Source organism: Mustelus asterias, chromosome 24 (genome assembly GCF_964213995.1).
Source record: "Mustelus asterias chromosome 24, sMusAst1.hap1.1, whole genome shotgun sequence".
Lineage (NCBI taxonomy): Eukaryota > Metazoa > Chordata > Chondrichthyes > Carcharhiniformes > Triakidae > Mustelus > Mustelus asterias.
The window spans coordinates 6,588,579-6,609,122 of NC_135824.1; the positions used below are offsets into that span (position 1 = coordinate 6,588,579).

The window sequence follows — 20,544 nt, forward strand, 5'->3', positions numbered from 1 at the left end:
AAGCTGTTTGCTCCCACCCCCACCCTGAAGTTTTGAAAGGCGCTATAGAAATGCAAGTCTGTCTTTCTTCTGTCTTTTTCATTGTACTACCCGTGCAGTGACTCCATTTATGGGCAGCACGGTGGCGCAGTGATTAGCACTGCTGCCTCACAGCAGCAAGGGACCCAGGTTCAATTCCGGCCTTGGGTGACTGTCTGTGTGGAGTTTGCACATTCTCCCCGTGTCTGCATGGGTTTCCTTCGGGTGTTCCGTTTTCCTCCCACAGTCCAAAGATGTGCAGGTTAGGTGAATTGGCCATGCTAAATTGCCCCTTAGTGTCCAACATGTTCAGGTTACATGGATTGACTGTGCTAAATTGTCCCCTAGTGTCCCAAGATGTGTAGATTGGGAGGATTGACCATGATCAATTGCCCCTTAGTGTCCCAGATGTATGGGGTAAATATGTGGGTTACAGGGATAGGGCCTGGGTAAGATGCTATGTTGGAGAGTCGGTGCAGATTTGATGGGCCGTATGGCCTCCTTCTGCACTGTAGGGATTCTGTGGTTTCCTAATGGAGCCCCTCTTAGCAGAGACTGAAAATGGAAGCTGGGGCCTAGGCATGAACTTGCAGCCTTGTTTCACTGACCGGGGGTTGACGGCACACACTTAAGAGCCAGAGTTTCACAAGTGATCAGAAAATCAAGTGAGGTTGGAAGTTCACCTCCAGGTCACAGAGTTTACATTGGCTGCCAGCCCACGGTTCAGGCTTTGTTTGCCTGTACTGACTCAATGCTGCTGCAGTGTACCGTCCCACAGTGAACAAGAGGCTGTTGTTTGATGTTGAACAGCAGTGGCTGAGCAGGGAGGCTTCAGGACGGCTCTGTATTTTGCCAACTGCTGCTGGGCAGAGTTTGAAGTCTGGGAACTGTTGCTTCTAAGCTGGTTCTGTTTAATTGGCACTCGATAAAACTATGATGCATGTTGATGCGACTCAAGAATAGCTTCTTCCCTGCTGCCATCAGACTTTTAAATGGACCTATTTCAATTAAGTTGATCTTTCTCTACACCCTAGCTATGACTGCAACACTACATTCTGCACCCTCTCCATTCTTTCTCCCCTATGTACTCTATGAACAGTGTGCTTTGTCTGTATAGCGCATAAGAAACAATACCAATACATGTGACAAATCAAATCAAACACAGGGACATTTGAACGTGAAGCTCAACAATGTCCACAAAGAACAGTATGTAGTTTTTAGGTTCCCCAAATTACTTGTTGCTGACCCCAGTACATTACCGATGAAGACGAACCCATGCTTGATCCTAATACTGGGCAAACCAAACATGGAAAAACTCCAATTGTCCGCTTTGTCTTATTGGGTGGAAATGCCAGTTGTTCAGATTTTTAGTGAACTTTTATCAGTAACAAGTGGTAAAAGCAATTTGAGGTGCGAAATTCCACTCTCTCCAACCCATGTCTATCCGCTAAGTTTGGTGGGAAGGGAATAGCATTGGAAAGGGACCCCCCCCCCCCACAAGGATTGGGAGTCTTCAGTGTTCCGATTAATTTCACAAACTACCGGAAAATGTTGCCTTGCAGCTTTGGCAATCTCTTGAGATCCTGTAACTCACTCCTGTCGCCCCCTGTAATAATAATTTGTCATGTCAAATATTTACTATATTTGTGGTTGTAATTTACACTTGCAATAAAGTGGAACTCTAGCTAACCAGCTGTCAAAACATTGGCACTGTGCTGTTTGAAATAGAAAAGAGCGGGGAACTATTTCATTACTATTTGGGCCTCCTTGGCCCTGCTGTCTTTTCTCTCTCTCAGCTGTGGCACGTACCCTCGGGCCTTTGCTGTGGAGCTGGATGAGTGACCATCGGGTCAGCATGACCGCTGTTCTTCCCACTCTGTCTCTGTTTGGAGAGAAGTCACACGGACCTGCTCTGAGGGCCCAATTGACAAACATGCTAAAGCACACAGAGTCAATCTATAGTCTACGTTGGGAAAGTTAGTCCTAACAGGAGTGCTAGGGAGACAGTAGCATAGCAGTAATGTTGCTGCGCTCCTAATCGAGAGGCCTGCCTAATGGTCCAGAGTCTATTCAGAGGCGGAGTTAAAATTTAAAGTTTATTTATTAGTGTCAGAAGGCTTACATTAACACTGCAATGAAGTTACTGTGAAAATCCCCTAGTCGCCACACTCCAGCGCCTGTTCAGGTACACTGAGGGAGAATTTAGCATGGCCAATGCACTTAACCAGCATGTCTTGCATCTTTGGACTGTGGGAGGAAATGGGAGCACCCAGAGGAAACCCACGCAGAGACGGGGAGAACGTGCAAACTCCACACAGGCAATAACCCAAGCCAGGAATCGAACCCAGGTCCCTGGCGTTATGAGGCAGCAGTGTTAACCACCGCACCACCGTGCTGCCCCATAAATCTAGCACTTGACACAAAATGCTGGTATCCCCAGCAATAATGGTCACCAAAATACTGAACTGCGGTAAAACCCCATCTGGCTCACTAATGTTCTTCAGAGGAGGAAATCTTCCATTCTGGGGGCGGCTGCACATGATTCCAGACACACAGCAATGTGTTTGACTTCTAACTGCCCTCTGAAATGGCCGAGTAAACTACCTGACTGTATCACATCACAGTGATGTGTGGGTGGGGAGGTTTGTGTGGACAGCAGTGTTTAGAGAAGATGGCACACCACCAGCTTCTCCGGGGCCAGAAGAGATGGGCAATCGATGCTGACCTCGCCAGCAATGCTTGTATCCCGTTACAGTTGGTTCCAGTGACCTTGGCATGGGGAGAGGAAGGAAAGTTTCACAGCTGCTTCCAGCTCCTGCTCACCAGCCTGTCCCTCCGGCTGAGATGCGTGGACTGGACTGGGGGAGTCTGTTGACTCTCACTGTTCGTGTGGAGAGTGGTTACAAGTGGTTACAGGAGAGAAAGGTTCGGTTTTTGTGTAAGTGGGTGAGTGAATGTGGGTGATTGTGTGTTTGTATGTACATATATGTTTGTGTGTGTATGTATGGATGCATGTGAATGTGTATGAATACATGTGCCAGAATGAAATCCCCTGTGTGCCTGTGTGTGCGTTTATTGAACTAAATGCAGTGCAAGTTTAAAACGTAAACAGGAAATGTTGCACTGAAGTGTGATGACTCAGACGGCTAGGCAGAAATACTACTCTTCCTGTTCATTACTTGCAGTAACAAATGTGAAGTGGGTGTATGCCTATCTTTGTCCATTCTCTACACCCTAGCTATGACTGTAACGCTACATTCTGCACTCTCTCATTTCCTTCTCTATGAACGGTATGCTTTGTCTGTATAGCGTGCAAGAAACAGTACTTTTCACTGCATGTTAATACACGTGACAGTAAATCAAATCAGATGTTTCTATCTGCCTGCTTGCTCACCAGGATAGCTCATTCTACCACACCACCGTGTCTAGAGACATGGTGACATTTGGCCTAGTGTAACAAACCCCTTCCAGCTTTCATCCAGCTGTTCCGAAACTGGTGATTCACACCTTGACATGGTTTAAAAATCAACCAGGGTTACTGCTTCTGATCCCTGTTGGACAATATGTGCATTGCCATTGGGCGAGCGACTGTGTGATCAAATACGTGATTGTGAGAGAGTGAATATATTCCTGAGATGCCCTCCTCATTTGAAGATGTAAAATTTGCCACTGGCCCCCCCCCCCCCCCCCCCCCAATCCTGTCCCCAAAGGTGTTAACAATAGTCATCTTGTGTGAGGTACTGTTGGGTGGTGCAGCTGGACCTCGGTGAGAGTCAGTGTTTACCTGTAGGCGAATGCAGGGAAGGAGAGATTGGAGGAAGATGCCTGTTGTTATTGAAGTAGGAACTTTTATTCTAAAATGGGGATCACCCATTCTGCTGGGAGGCTGCATACTGCTACTGAGAACAGCTGTTCTGAACAGAAAAAAGTAATCAGCAGCTGTTGACTGAAGAGTGTGTACGAGAGAGAAATTGAGCGGTGTGTGTTGTGAGAGATTTGAGTTGTGTGTGACAGAGATCGCAAGATGCGTGTGTGCACGCGAGAGACTGGGAGATGCCCACGTGAGAGACCTCAACATTTTAAGTGTAATAAACTCAGATTGTGTGAATGGCATTTAGCTCAGAATTGCTTTTATGAATTTCTCGACCAAATATCTCAATTCTCTGGTTAAAACTTGAATTACCAAAACTAAATGTTGTATCCTATATCATCTGAATTATGAACTAGATATTTGCGACAATATGCATATACAGTATATATATATATATTTTTTTTTTTGATATGTAGGGAATACATATACGTAGGGCTCGGGTCACTGTCTGTGTGGAGTTTGCACGTTCTCCTCGTGTCTGCGTGGGTTTCCTCCGGGTGCTCCGGTTTCCTCCCACAGTCCAAAGATGTGCGGGTTCGGTTGATTGGCTAGGTTAAAAATTGCCCCTTAGAATCCTAAAATGCGTAGGTTAGAGGGATTAGCGGGTAAATATGTGGGGGTAGGGCCTGGGTGGGATTGTGGTCGGTGCAGACTCGATGGGCCGAATGGTCTCCTTCTGCACTGTAGGGTTTCTATGATTTCTATGAATAATAGCATAAAAAAGTGCAGCTTAATTTGTAAGATTAGAAATGAAGCGAATATTGTGAAGACTGCAAAAGTAGAGAAGACGATCAAGGGCAAATGGAATCTTTGAAACAGAGAATTCAAAAGCAAAGAGGTAATGTTGTAATGTAAAGTTAAGGTAAAGTTTTGAGTTTCTGCAGCAGTTTTGGATTCATGATGGAAGGGTATGAAAGCAATCGTAAAGGTACAGCATAGATGTTACCAGAGTTGGAAGGGTTACGTAGAAACGTAAAAGATAGGAGCAGGAAAAGGCCATTTGACCCTTCGAGCCTGCTCCGCCATTCATCATGATCATGGCTGATCGTCCAACTCAATAGCCTAATCCTGCTTTCTCCCCATAACCTTTGAACCACCGCAGGAAGTTCAAAGGTTGCAGTTAGCAGGACTGAAGGAGTGCTGCACTGTCAGGTACGCTGCCTTTTGGATGAGACGTTAAAGCAAGGTCCCATCTACCTTCTCAGTCACATGTCAAAGATCCCATGGCCACTGCTTTGAAGAAGAGCAGGGGAGTTGTCTAGATGCCCTGGACAATATTCCATCCATGATTAACATCATTACGCAGGTGGTGTCATCATTGCTGCCTGTGGGATCTTGCTGTGCATGAATTGGTCACTGCATTTTCCTATCATCTCTTCTTTTATGAATGTTCTTTCACTGCAGCTGATCAGATTGAGGGGAGGGAAGTGAGTGTTCGCTGGGATTGTTCCCAATGATCAGTAAGGAACAAGCATGAATTTAAGATGATCATAAAATGTTACTAAAGGGAGAGATTAGAAAAGAAATATGTTAGACAAAGAAAGATGCATATTCATAATTTCTGTAAAATCTTTAAAAAGAGGATTTGCTGAATGAGAAAAATAAATATTAATAGTTATGGGGGCGATAGCAGGCAATTGTATTGTCCTGGATGACTTGTGGATATAGGTTAGTGCAGACTGGATGGGCTGAATGGCCTTGTTTCTGTATCATTGGGTGGTAATTGTTTGAAACCTCATACTATTTGTTTGCTGGCTTCCTGACTGTGAAGGTGAACATTGGGAACAGTGAAAAGCCTAGTGCAGCTTGTGATCAGGACGATAGTAGGGTTGCTAAAAATTGGGCTTTGAAACTTGAGCTTTGAAGGAGAAAAGCAGCCAGCGCATTTATTTGAAGATTCCATCTGTTACGTAAATGTTTTGCTTTTCTCTTTTTTTTTGCAGACCTGCAGCCGGTCACCTACTGTGAGCCAGCTTTCTGGTGCTCCATCGCTTACTACGAACTGAACCAGCGAGTGGGAGAGACTTTTCATGCTTCGCAGCCCTCTCTCACAGTAGATGGCTTCACCGATCCATCCAACTCCGAGCGCTTCTGCTTGGGGCTGCTGTCAAACGTGAACAGGAATGCAGCAGTGGAGCTGACAAGAAGGCACATTGGTAACAGACTGGCTCTTGTAATTCTTCCTGATGACTTTAGAACGATGCCCACAATACACACATTGCACATTGAAAACACTTTATTCCTGACTGACCTCCCACCCACTCGAGCTAGAGCTCATCCCAAAACTATGTTGCCCTACCCTGATACGCACCAATGGGAGGTGGTGGCATAGTGAGTGTACAGTGATATTGTCTCCGGACTAGTAATCCAGAGACCCAGGGTAGTGCTCTGGGGACCCAGGTTCAAATCCCACCGTGGCAGATGGTTCACTAATGTCCTTTAGGGAAGGAAAATCTGCTGTCCTTACCTGGTCTGGCCTACGCTTGACTCCAGAGCCATAGTAATATGGTTGACTCTCAACTGTCCTCCAAGGGCAACTAAGGATGGGCAATAAATGCTGGCCAGCCAGCGATGCCCATGTCCCACAAATGAATAAAGAAAAAGCTGGTGAAATTTGAATTTGATAAAAATCTGGAATTAAAAGTCTACTGATGACCATGAAACCATGGTAAAAACACACCTGGTACACTGATGTCCTTTAGGGAAGGAAATCTGCCGTCCTTGCCCAGTGTGGCCTAAAGTAAAAACAAACTCCCATTACCCAATCACCTATGTGCTCACTGGCCTATATTGGCTCCTGGTCTAGCAATGTCTTGATTCTAAAATCCTCATCCTTGCATTCAAACCTCTCCATGGCCACACCCATACTATCTCTGTAACCTCCCCCCCTCCATTACTCCAGGTCTGGCTTCTGTGCAATCCTGATTCATTTTCTCTCCCATCATTGGCAGCTCCAGCTTTAGCTGTTGGTTTCACTCCTACTCTATCCCCTTAAAACCCATTTCTTTGACAAAATGTTTGGTTCACCTGTCCTAATATCGCCTTAGTCAGACACAAGCGACTCAAAAACAGCTTCTTCCCTCCTGCCACTAGACTTTTGAATGGACCTACCTCACACTAAGTTGATCTTTCTCTACACCCTAGCTATGACTGTAACACTACATTCTGCACCCTCTTCTTTCCTTCTCCATGAACGGTATGCTTTGTCTGTTTGGCGCGCAAGAAACAATACTCTTCACTGTATGCTAATACATGTGACAATAAATCAAATCCTTGGGATGCTTTACCGTGTTGCAGTTTCTGTACAAATGCAAATTGTAATTGCTGCTAAGGGATGACCGTTACCTCAGCAACGTTATGGTTAAGGGTGGATTCATACTGTGGTTTCAGCTTTGCACCAGCGCTAATCAGTGATGGTAAACCGACAGTAAAACCTGAAATGACTCCACAGCAAAGTGAGGTTCCTCATTCTGGGGAGCTCGCTCTTCCTTGCACCATGATAACCTTAGGCCCTGACTATGGTTGCGATAACTGATTTGATTTATTATTGTCACATGGATTAGTATACAGTGAAAAGTATTGTTTCTTGCACGCTATACAGACAAAGCATACCGTTCATAGAAAAGGAAACGAGAGAGTGCAGAATATAGTGTTACAGTCATAGCTAGGGTATAGAAAAAGATCAACTTAATGCAAGGTAAGTCCAATCTAAAGTCTGACAGCAGCAGGGAAGAAGCTGTTCTTGAGTCGGTTGGTACGTGACCTCAGACCTTTTCCCGACGGAAGAAGGTGGAAGAGAGAATGTCCGGGTGCGTGGGGTCCTTAATTATGCTGGCTGCTTTTCCAAAACAGCAGGAAGTGTGGACATGTCAATGGGTGTGAGGCTGGTTTGTGTGATGGACTGGGCTTTGTTCACGACCCTTTGTAGTTTCTTATGGTCTTGGGCAGAGCCGGAGTCATACCAAGCTGTGATACAACCAGAGAGAATGCTTTCTATGGTGCATCTGTAGAAGTTGGTGAGTTGTAGCTGACATGCCAAATTTCCTTAGTCTTCTGAGAAAGTAGATAGCGTTGGTGGGCTCTCTTAATTATAGTGTTAGCCTGGAGGGATCAGGACAGGTTGTTGGTGATCTGGACACCTTAAACTTGAAGCTCTTGACCATTTCTAATTCGTCCCCATTGATGCAGACAGGGGCATGTCCCCCACTACACTTCCTGAAGTCGATGACAATCTCCTTCGTTTTGTTGACATTGAGGGAGAGATTATTATCGTCGCACCAGTTCACCAGACTCTCTATCTCTTTCCTGCACTCTGTCTCGTTTGAGATCTGTCCCACTACAGTGGTGTCATCAGCAAACTTGAAAATCGAGTTGGAGGAGAATTTGGCCACACCATCATAGGTTTATAAGGAGTATAGTAAGGGGCTGAGGACACAGCCTTGCGGAGCACCGGTGTTGAGGATGATCGTGGAGGAGGTGTTGTTACCTATCCTTACTGATTGCAGTCTGTGAGTTAGGAAGTTCAGGATTCAGTCGCAGAGGGTGGAGCTGAGCCCAGGCCATGGAGTTTGGAGATGAGTTTCGTAGGAATAATGGTGTTGAAGGCTGAGCTATAGTCGATAAACAGGAGTCTCACATAGATGTCTTTGTTATCCAGGTGTTCCAGGGTTGAGTGCAGGGCCAGGGAGATGGCATCTGCTGTAGATCTATTGCGGCGGTAGGCGAACTGCGGTCACCTCATGTTCATTATTTAGGGGTGGGTCACATTCCAATGACTCAATGGGTAAATGCTCAGCGCAATCCTGAGTTACATTGCTGGTTTGCATCGCATTACCCAAAATCATCATGTGGCAGGTTTGCTAAGATTAACCCTTAGTACCCCAAATGTAAGAACTAGCAAAACAAAATCAGCTGGGGGTCGTACTCCTGAGGATTTGAGTGATGTCCTCACTCGATAATTGCTGAAGATCAGGCTGTCATCAGCTGTGATGCACTGGATTGTTAAAAAGCTGGACACTCATTGTCCATGCCCATACACAAAGCATAACCGATTGCCTGAGGGGACAGGGTGGAGAGAGTGGCAACAACACCCATAGGAGCATATCCCTAGAAGAATAGAGTGAATGGATGGGAAGCGATATTGGCACATTGAACACGACAGATGCCATCTCCCCATTAAGGATATGCTGCCTCTATCCTGTGCCTCCATGCATGCAGTAACTGGGGACGTAGATTTTGAGTTCCAGAGGAAGTCAAAGTCATGCCTGACCAGCAGTAAGAGATGACAAACATCTCTGCATAGTCCCCTTCTGCCATGACTACTGTACCTGCTGACCTACTTCAGCTATTGGTTAAGTAATCCCCCAGCGTTAAAATTCTTATGTTTTTTCAACCCCCTGTTTCTACAGTCTTCTCCAGCCGTACAACTCTTTGAGATGTCTATGCTCTTCCAATTCTGGCCTCTTGCACGTTTCCGATTTTAATCCCTTCACCAGTGGTGGCTGTGCCTTCAGCTGCTGGAGTTTTAAGTTCTAGAATTCCTCCCTCCGTAAACCTCTCCACCTCTCTGCTCTATTTTAGTCTCTCTTTAAAGCAAATCTTTTTGACCAAAAGAGTCTGCTGGCCAGCTGTCCTAATATCTCCTTATGTACCTCAGTATCAGATTCAGTTTGCTAACATTTCTGTGAAGTCCTTTGGGGTACATTACTACCTTTAAAGGGAGAATACAACTTTACATTGTCTCACACCAATATGGTGGATTCTTAATGGATGTCTGAGGCCTAGCAAGCTTCTCAGCTGAATCAAATTGCTTGCATTGGTTCAAGAATGTGTTCCACTAGCACATTCTTAAAGCGACTAAAAATGAACAGTAAATGTCAGCCATGCAGTGATGCCCACATCTATTTGAAGGAATAATCAAATATTGACTTGGGATATTTATTTGACAAAGGACAGGGAGTTCGTCTAGACTCCTGGCCAACATTCCACCTTCAACCAATATCTCCAATAAAACATAACTGGCCATCAAATATATAAATTAAGGTTGCTTCTTTCTGTTTGTGTCATTGGACAAGTCAACTGCACCATAGAATAGAATCCCCACTGTGCAGAAGGAGGCCATTCAGCCCATCAAGTCTGTACTGATTCTCTGATGGAGCATCTTACCCAGGCCCACCCCATCTCTGTAACCCACATGCTTACTCCACGAATCCCCCTAACCTACACATCTTGGGACACTTAAGGGGCAATTTAGCATAGTGAATCCACCTAACCTACACAACTTTGGACTGTGGGAGAAAACCGGAGCAGACGTGGGGAGAATGTGCTAACTCCACACAGACAGTGACCCAAGCCGGGAATCGAACCCAGGTCCCTGGCGCTGTGAGGCAGCAGTGCTAACCACTCTGTCATTGTGCCACCCACAATCCCTCCCTTTCTAATTAAAAATGGGTTATGCTTCTCTAAGGGAACAGAACTCTCACCGGCGTTTTTCATAGAACATAGAACATAGAAAAACTACAGCACAAAGAGGCCCTTCGGCCCACAAGTTGTGCCGAACACATCCCTACCTTCTAGGCCTACCTATAACCCTCCATCCTATTAAGCTCCATGTACTCATCCAGGAGTCTCTTAAAAGACCCTATTGAGTTCGCCTCCACCACCCCTGACGGGCAGCCGATTCCACTCGCCCACCACCCTCTGTGTGAAAAGCTTACCCCTAACATCTCCCCTGTACCTACCCCCCAGCACCTTAAACCTGTGTCCTCTCGTAGCAGACATTTCCACCCTGGGAAAAAGCCTCTGAGAGTCCACCCAATCTATGTCTCTCAACATCTTATACACCTCTATTAGGTCTCTTCTCATCCTTCGTCTCTCCAAGGAGAAAAGACCGAGCTCCCTCAGCCTATCCTCATAAGGCATGCCACTCAATCCAGGCAACATCCTTGTAAATCTCCTCTGCACCCTTTCAATCTTTTCCACATCCTTCCTATAGTGAGGCGACCAGAACTGAGCACAGTACTCCAAGTGGGGTCTGACGAGGGTCTTATATAGCTGCATCATTATCCCCGGACTCCTAAACTCAATCCCTTGATTGATAAAGGCCAGCACACCATACGCCTTCTTAACCACCTCCTCCACCTGCGGGGCCGATTTCAGAGTCCTATGGACCCGGACCCCAAGGTCCTTCTGATCCTCTACCGTACTAAGAGTCTTTCCCTTTATATTGTACTCCTTCATCCCATTTGTCCTACCAAAATGGACCACCTATTGTTTTTTGTTTTTCCTGTTGTTTAATTTTATACTTTACAAGTACTGACTGGAGACAAGCTGTGAAGAAACATTTTGTGCAGAACTCCTGTGTTGGCATATGAGAGAAGCAGAGAATTGCTGGTAGATCTCCTCTTTAACTGTCGCAAGGCAACAGGAGGTGACTCAGAGATGCCGTTGCACGGATGTATTGAGAAAACCTTCCCATTAAGCGCACATTTATCAGAACTGTTGAGAACAGATACGTCAACAGTTTGCACATTGTAAATCAAGAGTTGTGTACCTGAAACATCATAGCATCACTACAGTGCAGAAGAAGGCCATTCAGTCCATCAAGTCTGCACCAATTCTCCCAACAGAGCATCTCGCGCTCCTAATCCCCCAAATCCCCCTAACCTGCACATCTTTGGACTGTGGGAGGAAATCCACGCAGACTCTGGGGGGAATGTGCAAACTCCACAGTCACTCAAGGCCGGAATCGAACCCCGGTCTGGCACCATGCCGCTCCATTCATCTTGAGCATAAAGAATAAAGGTGATTAAAAGTGGCAAGCTATGTCTGTCTCAGACACACAGAATGGTTAAGAAGTACTTTATATCAGAAGGAGATATTCTGTTTAATTGCCTTTTTGTTACTACATTCCCCTTTCTCATTCTGCAGCTCCTCAGATTATGGGATGTGTAGGTGTTCTGTCTTGTAGCTGTGGAAATGCAGCACTCGCTGTAGTACCAAAAGCCGGGCTATTAGGATAACAGGTCCAAAGGTTGGTTGGCTCTCCTGCCCACGTTAGCATGGTCTGTTTACATAGTAGTGACTCGTAGGCCTTGCTTATCAGATTGTGGTCTGAGGAGTAGACAGCTGCTGAGCACAGAAGAGTATGCACCCATGGCATGTGCATGTTTAAGGACCTGACTGTGGGGTCAACACAATATGGCCAGCTGCAGACAAGGCCAGGTGCGAAGTCCAAGCCCAGGACACTCCAGGAGTTCAGGCTCTGCCACTGAAATTAAATCTGTATGTGTGCATTCTTCCAAAGGTAGGGGAGTCTAAAACTAGAGGGCATAGGTTTAAGGTGAGAGGGGAGAGATACGAAAGAGTCCAGGGGACAATTTTGGGCGGTGAGTGTCTGGAACGAGCTGCCAGAGGCAGTAGTAGAGGCGGGTACAATTTTGTCTTTGAAAAAGCATTTAGACAGTTACATGGGTAAAATGGGTATCGAGAGATATGGGTCAAATGCGGGCAATTAGGACTAGCTTAGTGGTTTTAAAAAAAAAGGGCAGTATGGATAAGTTGGGCCATGGGCCTGTTTCCATGCTGTAAACCTCTTTGACTCTAAGAGGGAATGTTAAGGACTTTAAAAAAAAAATTGCAGACAGCAGAAATGTGTGTATTTCTTATCTCACTTCAGTTTCATTTTAGTTCTTTCCAAGTGTTTAATTATCAACCCTACACTCATGGTTTATTCAAGTTTGCATACTTGGGTTTGTAAGCAAAAGGGTTATGTTTAATGAGCTGGGGTTCATAGAAAAATCATAGAAACCCTACAGTGCAGAAGGAGGCCATTCAGCCCATCGAGTCTGCACCGACCACAGTCCCACCCAGGCCCTACCCCCACATATTTACCCGCTAATCCCTCTAACCTACGCATCTTAGGACTCTATAAGGGGCAATTTTTAACCTGGCCAATCAACCTAACCCGCACACTATTTAACATGGAGGAATGCTGAAAAGGTCCCGTGCTTTGCCTTAGTTGTGTTCTTGACTGCGCACGTTTCCTGTGTGTTCCAGGCAGGGGAGTCAGGCTATACTACATTGGCGGAGAGGTCTTTGCTGAATGCCTGAGCGACAGCGCCATCTTTGTTCAGAGTCCAAACTGCAACCAGCGCTATGGGTGGCACCCTGCGACCGTCTGCAAGATCCCACCAGGTAACTGCGATGGGGTGGATTTTGTGTGCTGCCGTCTGTTAAATGGGAAAGGAAACTTGCGTCGATGGTAAAAGCAGGGGAGAGGGTGGCACAGTGGTTAGCACTGCTGCCTCATAGCGCCAGGGACCCGGGTTCAATTCCGGCCTTGGGTGTCTGTCTGGGTGGGGTTTGTGCGTCTCACTGCGTCTGCGTGGGTTTCCTCCGGGTGCTCCGGTTTCCTCCCAAATATGAGTGTTAGGTGGATTGGCCATGCTAAATTGTCCCTTAGTGTCAGGGGGACTAGCTAGGGTAAATGTATGGGGTTATAGGGATAGGGCCTGGTGGGATTGTGGTCGGTGCAGACTCAATGGGCTAAATGGCCTCCTTCTGCACTGTATGATTCTATGAGCACTTTCTATTCACTATATTTCCCCATTGTTTATTCGTAACTATTCTTCATAGAATCCCTACAGTGCAGAAGGAGGCCATTCAGCCCATCAAGCCTGCACCGACCAAATCCCACCCAGGCCCTATCCCTGTAACCCCATGTATTTATCCTGCTAATCCCCCTGACACTAAGGGGCAATTTAGCATGGCCAATCCACCTAACCCGCACACCTTTGGACTGTAGGAGGAAACCGGAGCACCCGGAGGAAACCCACACAGAGAGAACATGCAAATCCCAACTAGACAGATACCCAAGGCTGAAATTGAACCCAGATCCCTGGCGCTGTGAAGCGGCAGCGCTAACCACTGTCCCACCCTTAAAGGGTGTGCTTCTTGCATAGAAATATGACCTGACAAAGAGTTCTAGCCTGATGCTTGTAGTGTAAGGCAGTGATGCCATCGAGTGGGGCACAGTCCTTTGTGAAATATGCATTTTCCTATTCTTTGCGAAGGGGCAGTGACTTTGATGTAGGCCATTTGTTCCCGAGTACCAAGAGGTAATAATTGGCGCAAGTGTCAACCCAATCCATCTCTTAATTTGAAATGAGACTGCTTTTGTAATACACCGCAGCCCTTGTGGTTTCTGATGCATTCCCTAACGGAGCTGTTGCAAACTACTGAACACCGGGTGGCACGGTGGCACTGCTGCCTTACAGCGCCAGGGACCTGGGTTTGATTCCAGCCTTGGGTTCCTGTCTGTGCGGAGTCTGCACATTCTCCCCATGTCTGCGTGGGTTTCCTTCCACACGCCAAAGATGTGGAGGTGAGGTGAAATGGCCATGCTAATTTGCTCCTTAGTGTCCAAAAGATTTTCATTTGGTTTGATTTATTGGAGCGTCACGGTGGCACAGTGGTTAGCTCTGCTGCCTCACAGCTCCAGGGACCTGGGTTTGATTCCAGGCTATCTGTATGGAGTTTGCACATTCTCCCCGTGTCTGCGTGGGTTTCCTCCGGGTGCTCTGATTTCCTCCCACACTCCAAAGATATGTGGGTTAGGTTGATTGGCCATGCTCAATTGCCCCTTAGTGTCCTGGGATGCATAGGTTAGACGGATTAGTGGGGTAAATATGTGGGGTTACGGGAATAGGGCCTGGGTGGGATTGTTGTCACTGCAGACTTGATGGGCCGAATGGCTGCCTTCTGCACTATAGGGATTCTATGATTAAATGCTAAATTTAAAAGCAAGTGGTTTGACGGTTTATATTATTTAATAACAATTTCCCAGCGGTGAGTTGCAGGCTAGATTCAGCTGGCCTATAAGTGGAATAACAGTTATGCAGGAACGAGCAACAGACTAGAATTTAATCAAGGGGTTTAGATGCTTTATTACTGGAATAACAGTTACCCAAGAGTGAGCTACAGGTTGGCACTCAATCAAGAGGTTTAGATGGTTTAAATAGGCAAACACAGGGACTTGGCAGGGAGCTGTAAGCTGGAATCAGGGTGGTGGGGTTGAAATTTTGTGGGCAGAAGATGGCAGTTTTTTGGCAAGCACCGTGCATTCTGATCTGCAATGAGTTTGCTCTCTCCCTTAACAGGATGCAACCTCAAGATCTTTAATAACCAGGAGTTTGCAGCCCTGCTGGCTCAGTCAGTGAACCAGGGTTTTGAAGCCGTTTACCAGCTGACCAGAATGTGCACGATCCGAATGAGCTTTGTTAAAGGCTGGGGAGCAGAGTACAGGTATTGTTTACGATGTTCGATGCCAAATGCATCACAGCCTCTCAATAATGCAGGGCTCTGGCAATGAAGGGCATTGGGTGCTTCAGACGCTCGCGGTCATGTTGGTTTGCACACCTTGCGACGCGAGCAGGAGTCCCGGTGCTGAGTCGAGAGAGCAGGTGGTGTGAATGCTCCACAGGGCTCTGCCAGTTCCGGGGATGGCTGACTGCTTCGTTTGCAGGACGGGTGAGCGCGAGTCCAAGGCTGTGTTTACGTGGCACTTGTTGGGGCCACTGTTGTATGGTGGGGGATGGGCCTCGCACTTTGCGTCCTTCTGAAGCCGCAATATTATTGAATGGTTCTACTAATGCCACCGGCACCCTTGGGGCAGGTTTCACACACATGTTGGCAATCCCTAAACACACTTGTGCTTTCATGACTGATCTAATTAAAGAATAAAAGAGCAGCAACATAAAATTACTGTACGTTGTATTACCAAAACAACCTCGATCAACACAACAGTGGAATCGGAGCCTAAATCATTTGACAGCCGTGCCTTCAACTACTTGGGCTCTAAGCTCTGGAATCTCCTCCCTAACTCTTTCCATATTCCTTTCTTCCTTTCAAGGTGCTCCTTTAAACCTTGCACCTTGGAGAAACTTTTGATCAGCAGTCTTGATATTTCCTTAAATGGCTTTGCTGGTCGCCCATGAAGTGCCTTGAAATGTTTCACGACATTAAAGTCGTTCTGCAAATGCAAGTTGTTGTAAAAATGTGTTGTCCAAAGTATTGACCTAAAGGATCAGATGGATGTAAAGCTGTCCTGTGTCTGTGCAACCCACTTTACGTTGCTGGATGTTCAGTTCATCAGCATCCAGTCTTTGGAGGAAAAGGGGAGAACATTTCTATTACATTACACTGTGTAATTTTGCACAGTAATGTCTCCAAATTAGCTTGGTAATTCAAGATATATATTTCCTTTTGCACATTCGTGTTTAGCAGACAGGAGGGACAGCAGCAGCTCTGATTAGCAACTCCCACCCATTCTCCAAATCCACCAGATGTTTGGAGACTTTGCTGGTTCTCCCCACATTGAAATAACAGCCAAACTCCAAAAGCGTTGGCTCCTGTCCAGCTCGATAATCACAACCAGATGCTAAACACGCTCAGAAACACACACAAACAAAAATCAATGTTGCCCCCGAGCGTCCACTGAACATCTTGAATGAGGACCGAGAAGGTGAAAGGGAGCGGCGGGGGGGGGGGGGGTGCTTTGTAATGAAGTGGGGGGGGGGCGGGGGGAGAGAAAGAAACGATCATTAATTATTTAGAAAGTAGGCAAACAACTCTGCAGCGCGTGGTGTGTAAATCCTGCAGCAACTTTGGGCATAAACTGAAGAGGTTGGTTCCTGTTCTGCTTCTTCCCTCCTTTCTAAGGAAGCTCTGATCAATGCGAAGCCAAATAGTGGTTCATTTTCGTTGACTTTTTTTAAAAGTCTATTAAACTTCCAAGTTATCTCAAACCAGCAAGATTATGGTTTAAAATGTAATATTAGCACGCTCATTGAAAACAAAAATTGAGCTCCAGCAATATTTTGTTGCCTGTACCATCATCCGTGACAACTCTTCCATCCTCCATATCCCTGTCAAGTGGAATTTTTATCATAATTCTATTTAGCCCATTTAGTTGGCGGGGCGGTGGGGCAGTGCAGCAAGATGGCACAATGGGGTTAGCACTGCTGCCTCAGCGCTGGGGACCCGGGTTCGATTCTCGGCTTGGGTCACTGTCTATGTGGACTTTGCAAGTTCTCCCCGTGTCTGTGTGGGTTTTCTCCCACAGTCAGAAAGATGTGCTGGTTAGATACATTGGCCATGCTAAATTCTCCCTCAGTGTACCGAACAGGTGCCAGAGTGTGGCGACTAGTTTCACAGTAACTTTATTGCAGTGTTGATGTAAGCCTACTTGTGACTAATAAATAAACTTTAACTTTAAGCCTCCAACTTCCTCCTCTATATGAAAAACCTCTCAGTGCCCCTGCTCATTCGAGTGGGACTTACTCTTCTCTCCCTCTATCTGTGTTAATTTTTTTCTCACTCTCGCTACCTTTAGTGATCTGTCGGTATGTGAGAAATGCTACTGCAAGGCAAGTTACTAATAAAGCTGAAAGAGAAGTTTGCATGTTCAGCCTCAGAGAATTCAAATTCCACCATCTGCCATGGCGGGATTTGACACCTGGTTCCCAGAACATTAGCTGAGTTTCTGGATTAATAGTCCAGTGATAATACCACTAGGCCATCGCCTCCCCCACTACAGGTAGGTAGGCAGGCCAAATCCAATACAGGTAAGTAGGCTTCGTTGAAACTTCAGGTCACTGATTTGTTTAATCCTTTTTGTGTGATGTGGAGGTCGCTGGCTAGGCCAACATTTATTACTCTTGAGAAGGTAGTGGTGAGCCACTTTCATGAACTGCTGTAGTCCACGTGGTGTAGGTACATCCACAGTGCTGTTGGGAAGTGAGCTCCAGGATTTTGACCATGTGTTAAAAGGCACCATGTTCAGTGTGTAACCAAGTTCAGATCCAAAATCAAATCATCTCAATCATCAGGTAGGAGGGGCATGACAGAGTAAATGGAAAAACATATGAATTAGGAGCAGGAGTAGGCCACTCGGCCCATCGAGCCTTATCTGCCATTCAATTAGATCATGTCTAATCTAATTGTAACCTCAACCCCAGATTTCTGCCTATCTCCAAAAACCTTTCACCCCCTTGTTGATCAAGAATCTATCTAGCTCTGCGTTAAGAAAGTTCAAAGACTCTGCCTCCACCACGTTTTTTTAAATATAAAAGCTACTTACCTGGGGGAAGCGTTCTCATTGTTCGACCGGAGCAAGGCAGAGAGGAGTGATTTGATTGAACTATTTTTACTGGAGTAAAAAGCCCATGTCTCACGAATGAACTTTAAAAAACTAGTGCCGTGTACAACTGAAGCATAACCTCTCTACTTTTGTAATAAATTCCCCTCACAATAAGCGATAACATTCTATTAGCTTTCCTAATTATTCGCTGAGCAGAAAGGCACCATTTTAGAGGAAAGGATATGTCAGGAGATTCTGGATAGGTGCAGAAAAAATAGGGTTGTTGTAGTGGGGGACTTTAATTTCCCTGGCACAGACTGGAAAGTGCTTAGAGCTGGGGGTCCGGACGGGGAGGAATTTGTAAAATGCGTACTGGAAGGTTCTTTGGAACAGTATGTAGATAGCCCGACTAGAGAGGGGGCTATACTGGACCTAGTTCTGGGAAATGAGCCCGGTCAGGTCGTCAAAGTTTCGGTAGGGGAACATGTGGCAAATAGTGACCACAACTCTGTTAACTTTAGGATAGTAATGGACAAGGATGAGTGCTGTCCTACGGGCAGGGTGCTAAATTGGGGGAAGGCTAACTATAGCCGGATTAGGCAGGAATTGGTGGATGTTGATTGGGAGAGGATGTTCGAGGGTAAGTCCGCGTCTGGCATGTGGGAGTCTTTTAAGGAACTATTGATAAGGCTGCAGGATAGGCATGTGCCTGTAAAAAGGAAAGATAGAAAAGGTAGGATTCGAGAGCCGTGGATAACCAGGGAAATTGAGGATCTGATTAAAATGAAAAGGGAGGCGTACGTTAAGTCCAGGCAACTGAAAACAGATGGAGCTCTGGAGGAATACAGAGAGAGTAGGAAAGATCTCAAACGGGGAGTTAGAAGGGCAAAAAGAGGTCACGAAATGTTCTTGGCAGGCAGGATTAAGGAGAATCCTAAGGCATTCTATTCATACGTTAGGAACAAAAGAGTTGTCAGGGAGAAAATCGGACCTCTCAGGGACAAAGGAGGGGAATTATGCTTAGAACCCAAGGGAATAGGGGAGATCCTAAATGAATACTTTGCATCGGTATTCACAAAGGAGAGGGGCGTGTTAACCGGGAGTGTCTCGGAGGGAGGTGTTGAACCGTTAGAGAAAATCTCCATTACAAGAGAGGAAGTGTTAGGTTTTTTAGGGAACATTAAAACTGACAAAGCCCCAGGGCCTGATGGCATCTATCCTCGACTGCTCAGGGAGACGAGAGATGAAATTGCTGGGCCTCTGACGGAAATCTTTGTTGCTTCTTTGGACACGGGTGAGGTCCCTGAGGATTGGAGGATAGCGAATGTGGTCCCGTTATTTAAGAAGGGTAGCAGGGATAACCCAGGAAATTATAGGCCGGTGAGCTTGACGTCCGTGGTAGGGAAGTTGTTGGAGAGGATTCTTAGAGACAGGATGTATGTGCATTTAGAACGGAACAATCTCATTAGTGACAGACAGCATGGTTTTGTAAGAGGGAGGTCGTGCCTTACAAATTTGGTGGAGTCTTTTGAGGAAGTGACAAAAACGGTTGATGAAGGAAGGGCCGTGGATGTCGTCTATATGGATTTCAGTAAGGCATTTGACAAAGTCCCACATGGCAGGTTGGTTAAGAAGGTTAAGGCTCATGGGATACAAGAAGTGGCTAGATGGGTGGAGAACTGGCTTGGCCATCGGAGACAGAGGGTAGTGGTCGAAGGGTCTTTTTCCGGCTGGAGGTCTGTGACCAGTGGTGTTCCGCAGGGCTCTGAACTGGGGCCTCTGCTATTTGTGATATATATAAATGATTTGGAAGAAGGTGTAACTGGTGTAATCAGCAAGTTTGCGGATGACACGAAGATGGCTGGACTTGCGGATAGCGAAGAGCATTGTCGGGCAATACAGCAGGATATAGATAGGCTGGAAAATTGGGCGGAGAGGTGGCAGATGGAGTTTAATCCGGAGAAATGCGAAGTGATGCATTTTGGAATAAATAATGTAGGGAGGAGTTATACAATAAATGGCATGAGTCATCAGGAGTATAGAAACACAGGGACCTAGGTGTGCAAGTCCACAAATCCTTGAAGGTGGCAACACAGGTGGAGAAGGTGGTGAAGAAGGCATATGGTATGCTTGCCTTTATAGGACGGGGTATAGAGTATAAAAGCTGGAGTCTGATGATGCAGCTGTATAGAACGCTGGTTAGGCCACATTTGGAGTACTGCATCCAGTTCTGGTCGCCGCACTACCAGAAGGACGTGGAGGCGTTAGAGAGAGTGCAGAGAAGGTTTACCAGGATGTTGCCTGGTATGGAGGGTCTTAGCTATGAGGAGAGATTGGGTAGACTGGGGTTGTTCTCCCTGGAAAGACGGAGAATGAGGGGAGAACTAATAGAGGTGTACAAGATTATGAAGGGGATAGATAGGGTGAACAGTGGGAAGCTTTTTCCCAGGTCGGAGGTGACGATCACGAGGGGTCACGGGCTCAAGATGAGAGGGGCGAAGTATAACTCCGATAT

At 46.2% G+C, this 20,544-nt stretch overlaps 1 protein-coding gene across 2 annotated transcripts in view; it reads left to right on the forward strand.

Annotated features, from left to right (window-relative positions):
• The window catches only part of LOC144511178 (mothers against decapentaplegic homolog 3), a 125,824-nt gene that overhangs the window by 93,164 nt on the left and 12,116 nt on the right, over window positions 1–20,544 (forward strand). For both annotated transcript variants that reach the window (XR_013500756.1, XM_078241236.1), the window contains exons 6-8: window positions 5,833–6,045; window positions 12,947–13,084; window positions 15,049–15,193. Coding sequence is in view for 1 of the 2 variants with exons in the window: in XM_078241236.1 (XP_078097362.1) it covers window positions 5,833–6,045; window positions 12,947–13,084; window positions 15,049–15,193 (496 nt within the window). In the remaining variant the exon portion in view is untranslated. The remainder of the gene's footprint in view (window positions 1–5,832; window positions 6,046–12,946; window positions 13,085–15,048; window positions 15,194–20,544) is intronic.